The sequence below is a fragment of the Enoplosus armatus genome, chromosome 6 (assembly GCF_043641665.1).
Source record: "Enoplosus armatus isolate fEnoArm2 chromosome 6, fEnoArm2.hap1, whole genome shotgun sequence".
NCBI classification, from domain to species: Eukaryota; Metazoa; Chordata; class Actinopteri; order Centrarchiformes; family Enoplosidae; genus Enoplosus; species Enoplosus armatus.
This window is the reverse complement of record NC_092185.1, coordinates 2,608,585-2,623,023: the sequence shown is the minus strand read 5'-3', so window position 1 is coordinate 2,623,023 and position 14,439 is coordinate 2,608,585. Positions and strand designations below refer to the sequence as shown.

The 14,439-nt window shown below is 40.0% G+C and overlaps 1 protein-coding gene across 1 annotated transcript; it reads right to left on the bottom strand.

The window, feature by feature from the left end:
• Window positions 1-803: 803 nt before the first annotated feature.
• On the bottom strand, window positions 804-9,469 carry znf143b (zinc finger protein 143b). Its single transcript, XM_070907291.1, has 14 exons — window positions 9,342-9,469; window positions 8,675-8,863; window positions 8,369-8,449; window positions 7,273-7,469; window positions 6,618-6,686; window positions 6,400-6,516; window positions 6,135-6,210; window positions 5,766-5,891; window positions 4,882-5,061; window positions 4,325-4,552; window positions 3,540-3,688; window positions 2,496-2,648; window positions 2,221-2,349; window positions 804-1,145 (listed from the first exon to the last, which is right to left on the bottom strand). Exons 1-14 carry the CDS (start codon window positions 9,445-9,447, stop codon window positions 1,062-1,064), a joined length of 1,884 nt encoding a protein of 627 aa, XP_070763392.1. The 5' UTR covers window positions 9,448-9,469; the 3' UTR covers window positions 804-1,061.
• Between the last annotated feature and the right edge of the window lie 4,970 nt (window positions 9,470-14,439).

Sequence of the window (14,439 nt, the reverse complement as noted above, 5' to 3'; positions counted from 1 at the left end):
ACCACCATATAAACAAACTCAAGTTTTAAAAAAAAGTGTAAATAAGTATCGTTAGAAAAATGTAGTTTTTTGACAAAATTGACGCATAATGCAGAAAACCCCCTTTAAGAGCGTCACTTGCTGTGTTATAGTATGTTTTATCCATCAGCATGATGCAGCTGGTTGCCCCTTATTGTTGGTTACTTTAACCAATAACACTGCATCCTGTTTCATAAGATGATCATATCTTGTATGTAAAATATTAGTCTGCAAACAAACCAGTAACTATAGTGGAGTAAAAAAAGTACAACATTTACCAAAGTGAATCTATGATGCATAATATGAAAACACTTAAGTGCAAAGTACCCCAAAACTGTACTTAAGCACAGTAGTTGCATAAACACACTTCACTAGCTTCAATGGTGAGAAACTCACAAGTTGCACAGTGCCTTGTATATTGTCTCTTATCAGATATGTTTGATAAGGCTGACAGCTGATAACACACATCTAAATCTGCACATCTACATCTGTGAGGTAGTGTTTTCACAATGCTCATCATCTACCGAACAGGCCTTGACACACTTTCTGTTTGTGTTTTTGTTGTTTGTTAGACATGTTTGTCATTCCTTATTGTGCATAATTACTTGTATGTATAATTATTTGTTTTTGTCTCAAATCTATCTATCTAACTAATCACATTTCTGTATGTGCTGGAGGTATTTTTACCTTTACAGCTGAGCAAAAGTGAAGCTGAACAAAGTTTAACAGTTCAAAATCAAGTACAGTCAATTAAACACGCAATCTTTTTTTTTTTTCTTCTTTCTTTTATTAAAAATAGCATTAGCTGTACACTGCACTGTGCACCATAAACATTATAAAGCACTTTTCCCCTCTCCCATCTTTTTGGTTGAGGGACAAAATAGCATAGCAGAACTCCAGTTATCAAAATCCTATGTACACATAAAAGCTAAGTTCTTTTGTGGAAAAAAAAAACAAAAAAACATGGAGGAAGACTCGTGATCTCGTGGATATATTCCAATTGCGATGGTTTTGATCCTAAATCATAGTCCATAATGAAGCCATCAATCATCAAGGCCCGGCGACTCTCCTTGCTGTATTCTTGATGCTATTCTGATGGCTTCCTCCAGCGAAGGCTGATCACTGAGCTACAGAGAAAAGGAAAACAATGTGCATAATTTATACATTGATTGACACACTGATAACCACTGTGAATCGATCACTAGTACTGATGTAGGCTGTTTACTCTGCCACCCTCTTCAAAAGACAATACCCCCTCTGACTGTGACTGACTGTGTTAAAGGCTGCTGAAGCAGTCATTGATGACTGTCACGTGGTGGTAGAGGTGGAAAAAGAGTGTTTGCTCTGTAATTAACATGACAGAGAGAGCAGAGGGAGATGAATGAAAACAGTGTTTTTCAGGATAAGTTAAAGTTGGTCATCTGACCTGCAAGCTTTGATGCGATCGTAGCCCCTCAGGGGTTTTAGGCCTGAATAATTAATATAGTATTTAAATTGAATTTAATAGTATACTGTGTTAGTTAAAACACATTCATTTTTGAATAGATGAAAGATTGTCGCCTTTTTATGATGTAGTGAATCAATGTTTGTCATTACATAATTACCTGGTCAACACCGACTCTACTTATGGTAAATCCCACTAATTTCCTGTTCTGTTTTTGGTGATAATCTTTTATACTGGTGTCAAGGCAAATACAACAACAATAAAACATTTAGGACACAAAACCAGAGCTGTAAATTGGATTACACGTAAACTCACATCTTGTTGTTGTTGTTGTTTAGTTTAATCCCAAATCAAATGCACCAGCAGGAGGATGGTAAACACACCTACACCCCCTGAGAGCTGAACCCCACCTACCAATGATTTTTAGTTAAGCGTTTAAGCAAATAGCTTAACAGGGTGGGAACAGGGTGGGATCAGGGGAGGGCTAACTGAAGTACCCTCCTGACTGAAACTTCTGTCAGTATCATATAAGCAGAGTAATGAGTGTGACCAATGCAGAAATGCAACAGACTCAATCAATACCAATACCAGGATCAATACCAAGTCTAGTATTGCCTCTATTTCTGAACTTGCATTCCCAAATTATCCATTTCACATGGAGTGGCAGATATATCCAATCTTCTTCGTAAAGTAGACAAATTCACAGATTGGAACTCGCCCCACCAGTCTGTTCACTACCATGGTGTTGGTCTACCAACCTGCACAGCAATGTGAGTGCCGTTGGATGTGGCCAGTAATGTGACAGGATGAATGTCATCCTGTTCTTGGGCGTAGGCTGCCTCCTCCACGGTTTGGAACGAGGCCATGTCGGGTGTCATGATGGCCACCTGAGGGAGACAGAGACATTGTACACAAATCAATGTGTGGCCACATCTGGTGCCATCATGGAGGTCCAGAAGAGAACTGGTTTTACAGCCCTCTATACAAAAAAACACTGTTGTACAGTCGACACAGAACTCAGGCCATTGTTTACCTGTTCATCTGAGCCGTCTGTTGTTACCATGGTAACCGAGTGAGCACCTTGCGTTGCCAGCTCGTGGGCTGGGATGGTTATGGTTGTGCCTTCTTGGGTTACCATGGTGATTGTGCCACCCATAGCTTGTAAGTCTGCTTCAGAGATACTGACCTGATGTGAGACACAATGCAGAGTGAGGACCATTCAGTTTCACAGTAAATCATTGACACAATATGACATCAATATAATGCGGAACAACACTTTTTCTTTAAATATCTTTAGTAATAGCTTCATATTCACCCTGCCTTAATTCCCTTGTTGTTTGACCACCAAAATACATAATAAAAGACACAAGAAACCACTGTGTTGGAAAACTGTCCAACGTGGGACGGCGTAGAGCTAGTGGGCTTGTGATGAAACGTCACTATAGTGAGTGATATTGACAAAATCAAATATCACGTTGGGGATGACTAACTGCTTTCAGAAGATGTTTACACACTACAAATGTTTGAGAAGCAGTCATTTGTAACATGGATATGATTGAACAGCTCGAGGGACATACACGGCTTTTAACTTCAATCTTTGATGATCTCATTGTTTTTATTTGCATTATCCTGCTTTTATCGTTTGCCATTTCTTACCGTGTCAAGCACTTTGTAAGTTTAAAGATAAAAGTTAATTAGCATTATTATTACTTCACTGAACTAAAGTAGATAAGTAGCTCTGGAAATCTGGATCACAGCAATACAGCCTTTAAGAGAAAATATTTAAACAACCTTATGATGACTTTTTGTTTCTTTTTAGGTGTCCTCACATCTGGCCCTTATTGTTATTGGTAGAGTTGTTATTACAAATTTGTCCACACACTTTTATGTTTTTTCTTCCACTGACTTAATTGAACTTCTGGACAAGCAGAGGTTTAAAAGCCTCCAGTCTGTGAGGAGCAGCACAGCACACAGCAGTAAGGAGCCTGTTCGAGGTCTTGGCCAGCAGGGGGCAAAGGTCACGTCAGCGGTGACCCCAATCGATTTAGCCTTTGGAACTGTCATTGCATTCCATTACCTGCTGTTGTGTTCCGTCCTCCTGCGTTACCAAGGCAACGTGCTGCTGACCAACCATGTCCGAGCTCTCCACAGGAATCTGCTCTGAGCCGGAGTCATCTGCCTCAACCACCGCGGCCGTGTAGCTGACGTTGGGGTCATCAATGGCATCTGAGTGGAGATTCAAAGATTTTTGTTTTGACAGTATTTGAGATAATGCTATTCTGTGTTTTTATATTTTCTATTTAATTTATCTTTCATTCTGTGTAAATTTCTTGTTACTTTAGTTTCATATTTTTCTTTCATATACACCCATTTCTGATTAATATGTTCTAGTGTTATAATTGTTGGGATATTTTTATACCTTCTCATTTTCAACTAAATTTTTATTCGACCATCAGTCCAAAACACAAAGATATTCAGTTATGTTATATCAGATATGACAAACTAAAGCATCACATAGTCACATTTGAAAAGCTGGAACCACTGAATTTTTGTGAGTTATCAATCAAAATTGCTTAGAATTTCATGCAGCCCAAGTTCATGTATTCAAATTGGTTGTTTTAGTTGACCAACAGTGTATAATATAATCAGTTTACTATCATATATGACAAAGAGAAGCTGCAACCACAGAATGTTTTGCATTTTTGTTTGAAAAATGACTGAATCGATTATCAAAATTGTTGCCGATTTATTTTCTGTCCATCGACTAATCGTTGCAGCTTTGTATTCAAGTTTGATCTACAGCTCACAGACCTTCATCAAAAACTGCTTAGAATTTCTCTACAGCATTACATTCACACCGACCTGTTGGCGGTTCAAAGTAGGCCTCCTGCTCCTCCTCGATGGGCTCTGTGTCGTTGTGGGCTGTGCGTTTGTGCATGGCGAGTGTTGAGATCTGCTTGTAGGTTTTCCCACAATGGTTGCAGTTGTAAGGTTTGCAGGGTGTATGAACCACGTGGTGTTTGTAAAGGCTGGAGTATTCTGTGAAGCGCTTTTCACAGCCAGGCACTGTACACACATATGGTTTCTCTCCTGGACAAGACGACAACGGAGAAACAAGGTTTTAATGTCATCTTTAATATTTGAAGCTGTGAAAACGCTCAAGTACTCGTGAGCAATTCCTTCTTGTAAAGAAATCATACACTTAAATACCTAATAATGATCTTATTGTATAATCAGTATTCCTTTCTGAAAACTATTCACACAGTTATACAAGAACTCAAGAATTACTACGTGCTTGACTTAAGGCTCAGTACAGGTGGTCAGTTGTGCGTGAGTAGCACACCAAACTACACTTTCATGACTCATTACTTTAGTGGGTACAAACCAAATTAATTGCCAGGCTGTGAGGCAGAACTCACCAGTGTGTATCCTCATATGGTTCTTGTAGTTGGTGGCACTAGCGAATGACCGTCCACAGCTTGGCTCAGAGCAGTAGTACGGCCGCTCCCCGGTGTGTGTTCGGATGTGAACTTTGCGGATGTTGGAGGTGGTAAACGACCTGCCGCAGCCTTCGACCGGGCATTTGAAAGGCTTCTCTCCTGCAGACAGGAAATGGAATATCAGGGTTAAAAAGGGGGTTACACCCATCATTCATGTTTTAAATCTCTTTACTTTTTTCCAAAACTTACAGTATGGGTCTGTTGATATTTTTGGTGTTTGAAATGGATGGGAATTTTGATTAAACATTGAGTCTCAATTCAGTTCCATGTGTAAAAAACAAGGAAAGTGAATCAATTTGGATTTGTTTGTGAGTTGATTTTAAAATAATCTAACGTGTAAAATACGGTATGTCTCTCTATTTGATCATTTCACTCTTTAAATGACCAATGAAATTAAAAACAGCAAAAAATCATGTTTTTCAAAAACAAACAGCAGCCCCTCTGTGTCTTGTTTCTCATGATAACAACGTGCCTGAAAACCCCTCCAGTACTTTGGTGACTCTATGGAAAGATGCAGCTCCACACATGAGTCTGCTGACAAAATGTTACTATTTGTTCAGCCAGTTAAGGATGGAAGCACTGCACCCCAAGCTGTGTTGTTTCAAAAACCTGTGCTGCCAAAATAATATATTTTGAGCTGCAAAGACTCAATCACGTACGGTTCACGTACGGTTCACGTACGAACCGTAGCAAACACAAGTAGCAGCTATCATTTCATCTCCCAGCAGTAACAAACCAGCTACACATATATAAGATACTTACACACCTCTTCGGGCATATGACACAACAGAGTGATTGTGTACCTGTATGAGTCCTTGTGTGCTTTTGAAGGTCTCCGGAGGTTTTAAAGGACTTGCAGCAGTTCAACTCTTGACATCTATATGGCTTCTCCCCCGTGTGTGTGCGTGAGTGACTCTTCAGTCCATACCCTTAAATCGCCATAAAGACAGAAATGAAGAGTCAGTGACATTCAGTTAAGCCCTTATTCCTTCATTTCTGTAGATGCATAAAAAGCATTCATTAAAGCATTACAGCAATCAATATAGAATTCCACAGTAATCTACCAAAATGTTCTGATGTAGGCTGTATCTCTTTCTACTCTGAACTACGCATAAATAAATAAAAATATCTCCTATCTGACAGCTCTGTGAGAAATAATTCTCCACAGCTACCTGTTGCAAACTTCTTCCCACAGCCAGGATAGTCGCAGACGTACGGTTTGTCTCCTGTGTGGGAGCGCTCGTGTACCTGCAGGACACACAAACAAAACCGTGTAGCAGTGAAAAAGCAAAACAAGTAGCTAACAACATCACAGGAAGATGCTGTAAAGGGAAATATTTTCTTTAAAACAATCCCACACTTGAGTAGGCACAAGCAAAACTTTTATTTCATGAACACATATACGTGCACACATAACCACAGAACACCCACACTTACCTTGAGATGGTGGGCAGTGGTGTAGAGCTTTCCACAGCCCTCGTATTCACAGCGGAAAGACTTCTCGCCTACATTTGAGCCCCTTCCTTGCCTGTTGTCTTGACCCTGTAACACAATCTGAAATAAAACGAAAATGAAAATGAAGTAGAGTCAACTGTTAATCCTGGACGAAGGATGAAACGTTGTGGGAAAAAAACACTCCAGAGACGATACTCTACCCGCATGTGGACGCCATTGTCTGCTTCCACTCTGCCGAAGGACCCCAAGGGGTTCTCTATATTCTCCACCTGACAGGAGGGAGAAAGGACACTTCCTATTAACATTCACAATCAAGGAAATGTAAAGAAAAAAAAAACACACACTGGTATGTTATCCACATCTGCAAAAATGCTACACAAGATAAAACATGAGAATGTTTCAAAATCTAATCTACACTTGAAGTAAATGTCAATACGATCTATATTAGCACATGCTTCCCAATATACTGTCTAGACAGACTGCATTAATAAACACACTGTGTGATGCAAAAGCTGTGAATGGAACATCACAACATTACAAGACAAAATTAAAGAGTAAACAATGTCAGTGCAGAAAATATAGTAAAACATATAGAAATCTGGAGGTATTAAATATAACACCGCTGACATTTAAACAGATCTATATATATGACAAGTAAAAAAGCACTAAAAATGGTTCCAGTATTATTTGCAGTGCAGTTTAGCATCAATAGATTATACAAAACAAATAATATTAAAATCTGAAAACAAGTGAATCAAAACATTATGGGGAGATATAAGCAAAATTATAAACGCTGATTCTGTGTCAAGTTTGCCAGACTAGAGCCACACCAGTACAATGTTGAAGTATGTTTACCTTGGTGGTGTACTGTTCCAGCACGCTGATGGTCTCCGGGTCAATGGCTGTGGCCTCAGCCTGCAGGTCTGCGATGGTGCCGTCAGCCTGGATGGCCAGGATGGTGTTGGACTGGGGCATGTGCACCGTGTGCTGGATGTAGGCGGTGCTGCCGTCCTCCAGCTGCACCTCCTGCAGGCCGCTCTGGTCATATGCATCTGTACAGAAACATGGAGAAGGATGTTCATGTGGAGCGCCAGAGAAACTGGGCTCAGGTCCAGTATGAAAACTGAGATGGTTGCTGGTTCAGGGAGGACGGATGGTTTCCTATATGAGTGAAGTCAAACTTACTGTTTCTTAACTATAAGAGTTATCAAATATTAAGAGGCTTGCAAATTATTACATTCCTACGTCTATTTGTTAAATCAGTTTGACTTTTTTTTAAATCCCATGAATAAATAGACACACATGGAGCATATTTCTAAACACTGTGGCATTTCTCATGGACTGACACCAAAACCCAAAGACGACTTTCTACACTCGGAGAAACAGATCTGAGCTGAATGAAGCCACAAGACACTGTAGTGTCTGCGTTTAAAGGAAAGTGTGTAACATGTTCATAAACACATTCCAATGTCCACAAACTGACTGAGTAGATAACCTTTGATTCAAAGTAACACGTTACTGGTACACTACTACTACTACTACTTCTACTTCTCAAGAGATTGCAAAGGGGCATTATGGGAGAAAAGAAGCAGACTGAATCAAAGTAAGTAAACATTAAATTACAACTCTTCTTCATCTTTTTTTCCTCTTTCGTTACTTTTACTTCTCTTCTTCCCCCTTTCACCTTGTTTTGAGTTGAGTTGTTACTTTAAGTAATGTCTTTTGTGTTAAACTGTAAATAAGAATAAAAACTCTGAACCCTTCATCACAAAGGACTTGTAGAATGAACTGAATATAAACACACTGATGAAACATAACAATGGATATGTAATTAAATAAAATTACTGAAACGAGACACTTTGAAATTGAGATACTCGTCTCAACTGAAGAAGGAGATGAAAAGGAAATTCTCAGAAAAAAATCAAGCTCTTCGGTATTAAACATTTTGTACCTTTGGGCGTGTGAATGTAGGCTGTTGTTCCATCTTCTAGCTGAACTGCCTGTCCGTCTTCAAGCTGTAAACTGTCCCCTCCTACAACAGAGGAAAAAATACATTAGCCACAACGACCTCAACAACAGAAACCTTTGCTTAGTTTGAGTTTCTGAATATCTCTCTGTTTCCTTGTTCTATAAAACAACATTATATCATCCACATGAAATACAAATAAATTCTTGCTTCCCATCGTTCCACATGTCCCTGTGGCAGTACAACAGAGAATAACACAAATACCGTTCGCTCTGTCCTGCAGGGATTTACCTCCTTTAGGCATCGACACATGCTGAACGTAGGCAGCAGAGCCGTCCTCCAGCTGGATCACCTGGCCGTCCATGATCTGTCCATCTGAAAAGGAAGCTTTGGAGTCGTGCTGGATGTATGCAGTGGATCCATCTGCAAGAGTAACAGCCTGAAGGCTCACTGTGTCCATGCTCTCCATTTGATCACCATCTGGGAAATGATTTGACAATGAAAATACCCTGACTGTAAGAAGATCATGTTGAGGCAGCTGGGGGACAAGAGAGGATGAAGATCTGATACTGGTAAGCACAACTTTCTCTGGATGGAGCACTCACTCGTTGGAATATACTCTTTTATTTAAAGCTAATTGTGTCTTCAACTCTATTCTTTTATATCTATTTTCATGCACCACGGTTTACACTAGATGCTCATATTGTATACAGTATTCTAGTTATCTATAGTATTTATCTGTTCTTGTACTTCTTTTTGTGGTGTGACACTTCATTTTTCCTGCATGGCATCAATACCTTTCGTCTTATTTACTCAGCAGCCAACATTATCACACATGATAAAAAAACATAAAATGAAATAAAGTAATGTGGCCAGCAGTCCACTTCAAGCTGTATTCTAGTCTTATGTTGACTCCAAATTGAATTATAACAATGAACGTTCAAGTTTAGGAGCTCACCTGCCACAGTCACAGCCTCTGTCAGACAGAGAGTGACCGGCTGCCCGTCTGCATCGTGAAACTCTGCCATTCCCTGGGAGTCCCGGTTTATCTGGGCCAAGAGCATGCTTCAGCTGCTGGAGTGACACATGCAAAAGACATGTTAAAAACTTTTCATACTGGTGTCCACAGGTCAGTCAACAAAGAGACACACTGACACAAGCACTGAGGATGAAGGGGTGAAGCCAACATACGTAATATTACTCCCAAGTTCCAGTCAACATACAATATCATATATATCAACCCGTGGTCCTCCCACATGTGCAATGTGTACAGTTTTCCTCTGCTGAAATAAAAGAGCCAAGAAATGCTTTGAGGTAAACGCATTCAATATGGAAAAGGCAACATATAAGCACAGAAATTAAATAGCAAAAGGGCTTAAAACTAGGTAACCACTTCAAGTCGAGTTCAAGTAATAAAACATAACCCACTTAAAGGCCTCATCGTGTCAGAAACTGTGCTTTTGTGGTGCATATTCACAGACACATTTTCTATTATATAATATATAACAAACCACTTCACACACTAAACCTAGTTTGGGGGCACCTGGAGGTCTGGGGACCCCAGGACTGTTGCCAGTACGGAATCCAACCTTGTGTACCTCATTTGACACATAAGAGTTAGCTGCATTTATTACAGAAATAATTGTCAGTGTTGCTTACAAAACTACGTTCCCACTATAAACTCGAACATTTGAGGAGGTATTTAAGTAGCTGTGAGCTATAATTTACATTTTAAGCTAATGAGTGCTCACTTCTTGAACGGGCTCATATTTCTACTGTCACCGATGTTCTGCTTTTGGCGCTTGTTGATTTGAATATAGCATTTGGGGCTAGCTAGCCAACTACGATGTAGCACAACTATGACTTGCCACATTTGTCACTATGTAATGAAACATTATCTAACAACTGTGGTGAACCGGCTCTGTTGTACGGCTAATGCTGCCCAGTTAGCACACTGACAGCATGTTTAGAAGGACCAACACCTCAGCCGAAGCGATGTGTCATAACGGAGTGGTGTGCTTAGCCACCATGCTAACAGCGCTGCTAACTACGCCAACCGGTGCTGTCACGACTTTACAGCGGTTATTAGCAAACTGTTTCTTGGAGATTTGGAGTATTATCTTGAGAGTACAGCTATCTGAAGTTGGTATCTGAAGTCTAAGCTGACTCTGTGACAGCTCGTGGGCTAGCTAGCTGTCTCCACGGAGCTTCCAGCCTCGCTCGTCTAACTAGCAACGCAGTTAGGAAACAAGAACGGGGAATCCATGAGCTAATTAATGATAACATAAGCATTTTGACTCGGTCGATGTCAATTTTATTTTATGGTAAAACAGTATTTTCAGTATTCTTCTTTTGATTCCCTGCCGCAGCCTGTCACTCCTTCTCGCAGAGATGGCTGTGGGAATAATGCATACTGGGTAAAAACCAATTTATATACTAACCTCCGAAAAATTTCCAACAATTCCTCCTGTTCGACCACCATGCACCAGTGCAGGAAACGCTTCGCGATGTCCACACACCGTGAACATGTAAGACAGTATAATCCTCCAAGCGAGGCACCGCCTATTCACAATTCGGACACGCTGATTGGTTAGAGAGACCACGGCTCCCACTCCTATTCGTCATCTTGTGTGCCCACCATTTCCTATTCGAGCCTGCGTTGCTGTTATTCAGCTTCCCGGGCCCCTGGCAGACGCCATTCCGCGTCAATTTTCGTATTGTCTCGGGCTTTTCACTGAAAATGCGCTGCGTCGTCGAAGAAAATAAATATTTAAACTTCAACATAAGACGACAGTCAACCGAGACCGTGGATTCCGAGCCACGCTGTGCCACAGGATGTGGTTAGATTTGTTCTTCAGCAACATAAACAGCGATGTGTGGGGATATTTTTCGGCATCCATGTTGAAAACAAGGTCGTGTGGGAAAAAAAGGGGGAATCTGGGCAATGCAGTGAAGAAGAGGCTCGGAGGGATGAAATGTCCAGCTGACATCTGACAGTACAGACTACACCGAGTAACACATCTGAAAAAACAAACCCACAGCATCGTCGAAGTCGTTCAACACAGAATTTCAACTCATGGATAGATGCAAAACGTGGGTAGATAGATAGATAGATAGATCTGATAGATAGAATGATAGATAGATCTATCAGCAGTAGTAGAGGCAGCAGCCAGATCACAAAACAAACAACATAAGAACCACCAAAGAGGTAGATAAGAAATATACCAAGAAAAACATAAAATATTGAACTACACAGTGACATAAAGTAAAACTAGGCCAGATCCTGGTGATATGCTGTAGGCTACATTGGTATTGAGAATAACTGGGCTATACAGTGAATAAACACTGGTAAGTATGTAATAAAAATAATGACAATCTTCTTCTATATAGCACCTTTCATGAAAAAAAAAAATGCAGCTCAAATTGCTTCTAGAGAAAAATGATGGAAAAGAAAAGAGTTCAATTGTTAATAAGGGTTAAGATTTAAAATACATCCTGAAACATGAGGGAATACAACAGCAAAATAATAATAATAATAACATGATTGTAGGAGTGTACATAATAAAACATGGCAGTAGTGTAGTAAAATCAGGTTAAAAAGATGCATCTTAAAAGCCTCATTTGTTGCAGCTGTCCTCAGATTCAGACCTTCACAGTTTGGGTCCAGAGACTACAGATCAGAGACTCTATTAACACATATTTGCCCAATATTATGGGAAAGTCCTTGAATACATTTAGACAATTATAGGACTTTTATTTTAATCCTTGAAGTAACTGACTAACTGGAAACCAGTGCAGGGCCTTTAAATCTGGTGTGTAATAATGCAGGAATATGGATTTAGAGGAGCAATCCTTTCTCATTAGTAGAATATTTCCATTATATTTCATGTTGGCCTATATTCATTTGTATTCTGTTTATTGATTATGTGCTGTGTTTGTGTTGTGTAGCTATAAAAATATGAAATATAAATTTCCCCTTTTCGGCCTATGTGAGATCGCTTCGCTGTCGGATTTCACGGACTGATTTCATTATGTTATTCCCAAATAAAAACTATATTCATAATTAGCCTCTGACTTAATTTACACAAATCATTTGTCCTGTCTGTTTTCTGAAAGTGTCCAACTTACATACAGTTCTTAAAGCATCACATTTCAAATACAGGAAGATTTAGGAGTCTCACTTTCAAAACATTTTTTTTTTCCTGAAGTAGTCACGATTCAATAAAGTGACGTATTTGTTCCAGTTTCCAGGTTGAAGCTGCCAAGAGACACAAGGACAGGATGATACCATCAAAGTAAAAGCTCCCATTGAATACTATTGTTTATACGGCTACAGTGTAGATTATATAGTCCCACAAAAACAAGGCAATATAACAAGTCTTTCAGGCCCACCTGTAAAATCACTGGTGGGACTGCATTCAGTTAAAAATATGGAGCGGATTATATCCTATATTTTCAAAGTTTTTGTTAGGTTTAAGCTTCTTATTAAGTAATTTATTTCCATCTTAATTATCATTGTTCTATTGTTTTTATTTTTGTCTCAGTGCTGGTTTTAGTACAGTCTTTTTTATTCCACTGTAAAGCACTTTTAACTGCATTTGTATGAAAAGGAACTGCAAAACAACTTGAGCGTGTAATTACCCCCCCCCCCCCCCCCCCCAAAAAAAAAGAAAGCAACTGTGCCACTTCCTGTTTTCTGGGGGCGACTGTACAAAGTCAGTTAGTCAGGCAAAGATTGAAAACCTGCTGCCTAATATGGACCAGAGGAATAATTGTGCAGATATGAAACTTTCCAAGCCACCATGACTCAGCTGTTTTGTCTTTTTGTAATAAAGGAATCTCCTTTATAACATTTTGGTGTTTTTCTTGGCTGATAATCTGTGAAGGTTTCATTTGACAGAAATTCAGTTTTCAGTTGGGAAAACGTGTTTGTTGTACTTTGGCTGTATCGTTTTACTTTGAAGGTTTTGACCAGAAGTCGTGTCGTTCACCTGCCGGACTTGACTACCTCCTGAAGTGATGGGGGTGTCTCCTCGTCTCTCCTAGCCTGAACTCATCATCGGGGATTCCTCATTAGCCTCCGCTGTGGGCAGACTCACACCGCCTCGGCTTGACTCAGACACCCGCCGTCATGTTCACAGGGATGCGGACGGAGAACCGGGGGGACTCGGGGGTCCTGGATGCTGCGGCTCTGAGGCAGCAGAGGAGGCTGAAACAGGCGATCCAGTTCCTCCATAAAGACTCGGCTGATCTGCTGCCTTTGGATGGACTGAAGAAGCTCGGGACATCTAAACAGGGGGTGTGCCTCTCAGGATAGGCCTCGTATTACACAGTGCTACAGTCACAGACATATTCACAATTTACTTTAAATTATAGTCCATATAAGGAGTGATGTGGCCTGTATTATATATATAGATAAGGAGGCTGTAAGGATAGCCTGATGTGTCTCTGTGAGTGTATTTATTCATTTTAGTATAACACTTTGGCCAGCTTAAGCTGTGTTTAAATGTGCTCCGTGATTAAACTTTACATACTTACTTGCTTTACTTAATGTTTTTACACCTATAAATAAAAAATATCAAAAATAAACTCTAAGAAATTGACCGTAAGTATTGCCAGCTTGCTAAATGTTTCTAGAAATGAATATTTATCCTTTCTGTTTACATTACTGACTGTCACTTAGGTTCTTACATTGTAGTTTTATTAGTATTACAGATTATTGATTTGTTTTTGAGCTCCAGCTTCACAGGAACGAGACGAGAACTTGGCCACGTTTTCTAACTGTGTTGATTTTGTTTTTTTTGTTGTTGTTGTTGTTTTTGCAGCAGCCGCATCACATTCTCCAGAAGCGCCTGCTGGAGGCCAAGTTGTCCCAGGGACGGATGAACATGTGTGGAGTGACGCCAAACAACAGAGGCGTCCTTCTGAGTCGTAGCCATTTAAATTCACATGAGGACGAGGAAGAAGAGGAGGAAGATTTCATCTATGTGCCCTGCACGGTGAGTGGAAGTTGGTCAAAGTACCTAAACATATGTAGATTCCTTTAAAAATAGATT

What these genes read in the sequence shown, in the direction of transcription:
- znf143b (XM_070907291.1), bottom strand. Translation starts at nt 9,447, where the DNA reads ATGCTCTTGGCCCAGATAAACCGGGACTCCCAGGGAATGGCAGAGTTT. An exon ending in TGTGTCGATGCCTAAAGGAG is followed by an intron (nt 8,450 to 8,674) that starts GTAAATCCCTGC and finishes CCTCTGTTGTAG; the next exon opens with GAGGGGACAGTTTACAGCTT. An exon ending in ACAATGGCGTCCACATGCGG is followed by an intron (nt 6,517 to 6,617) that starts GTAGAGTATCGT and finishes GTTTTATTTCAG; the next exon opens with ATTGTGTTACAGGGTCAAGA.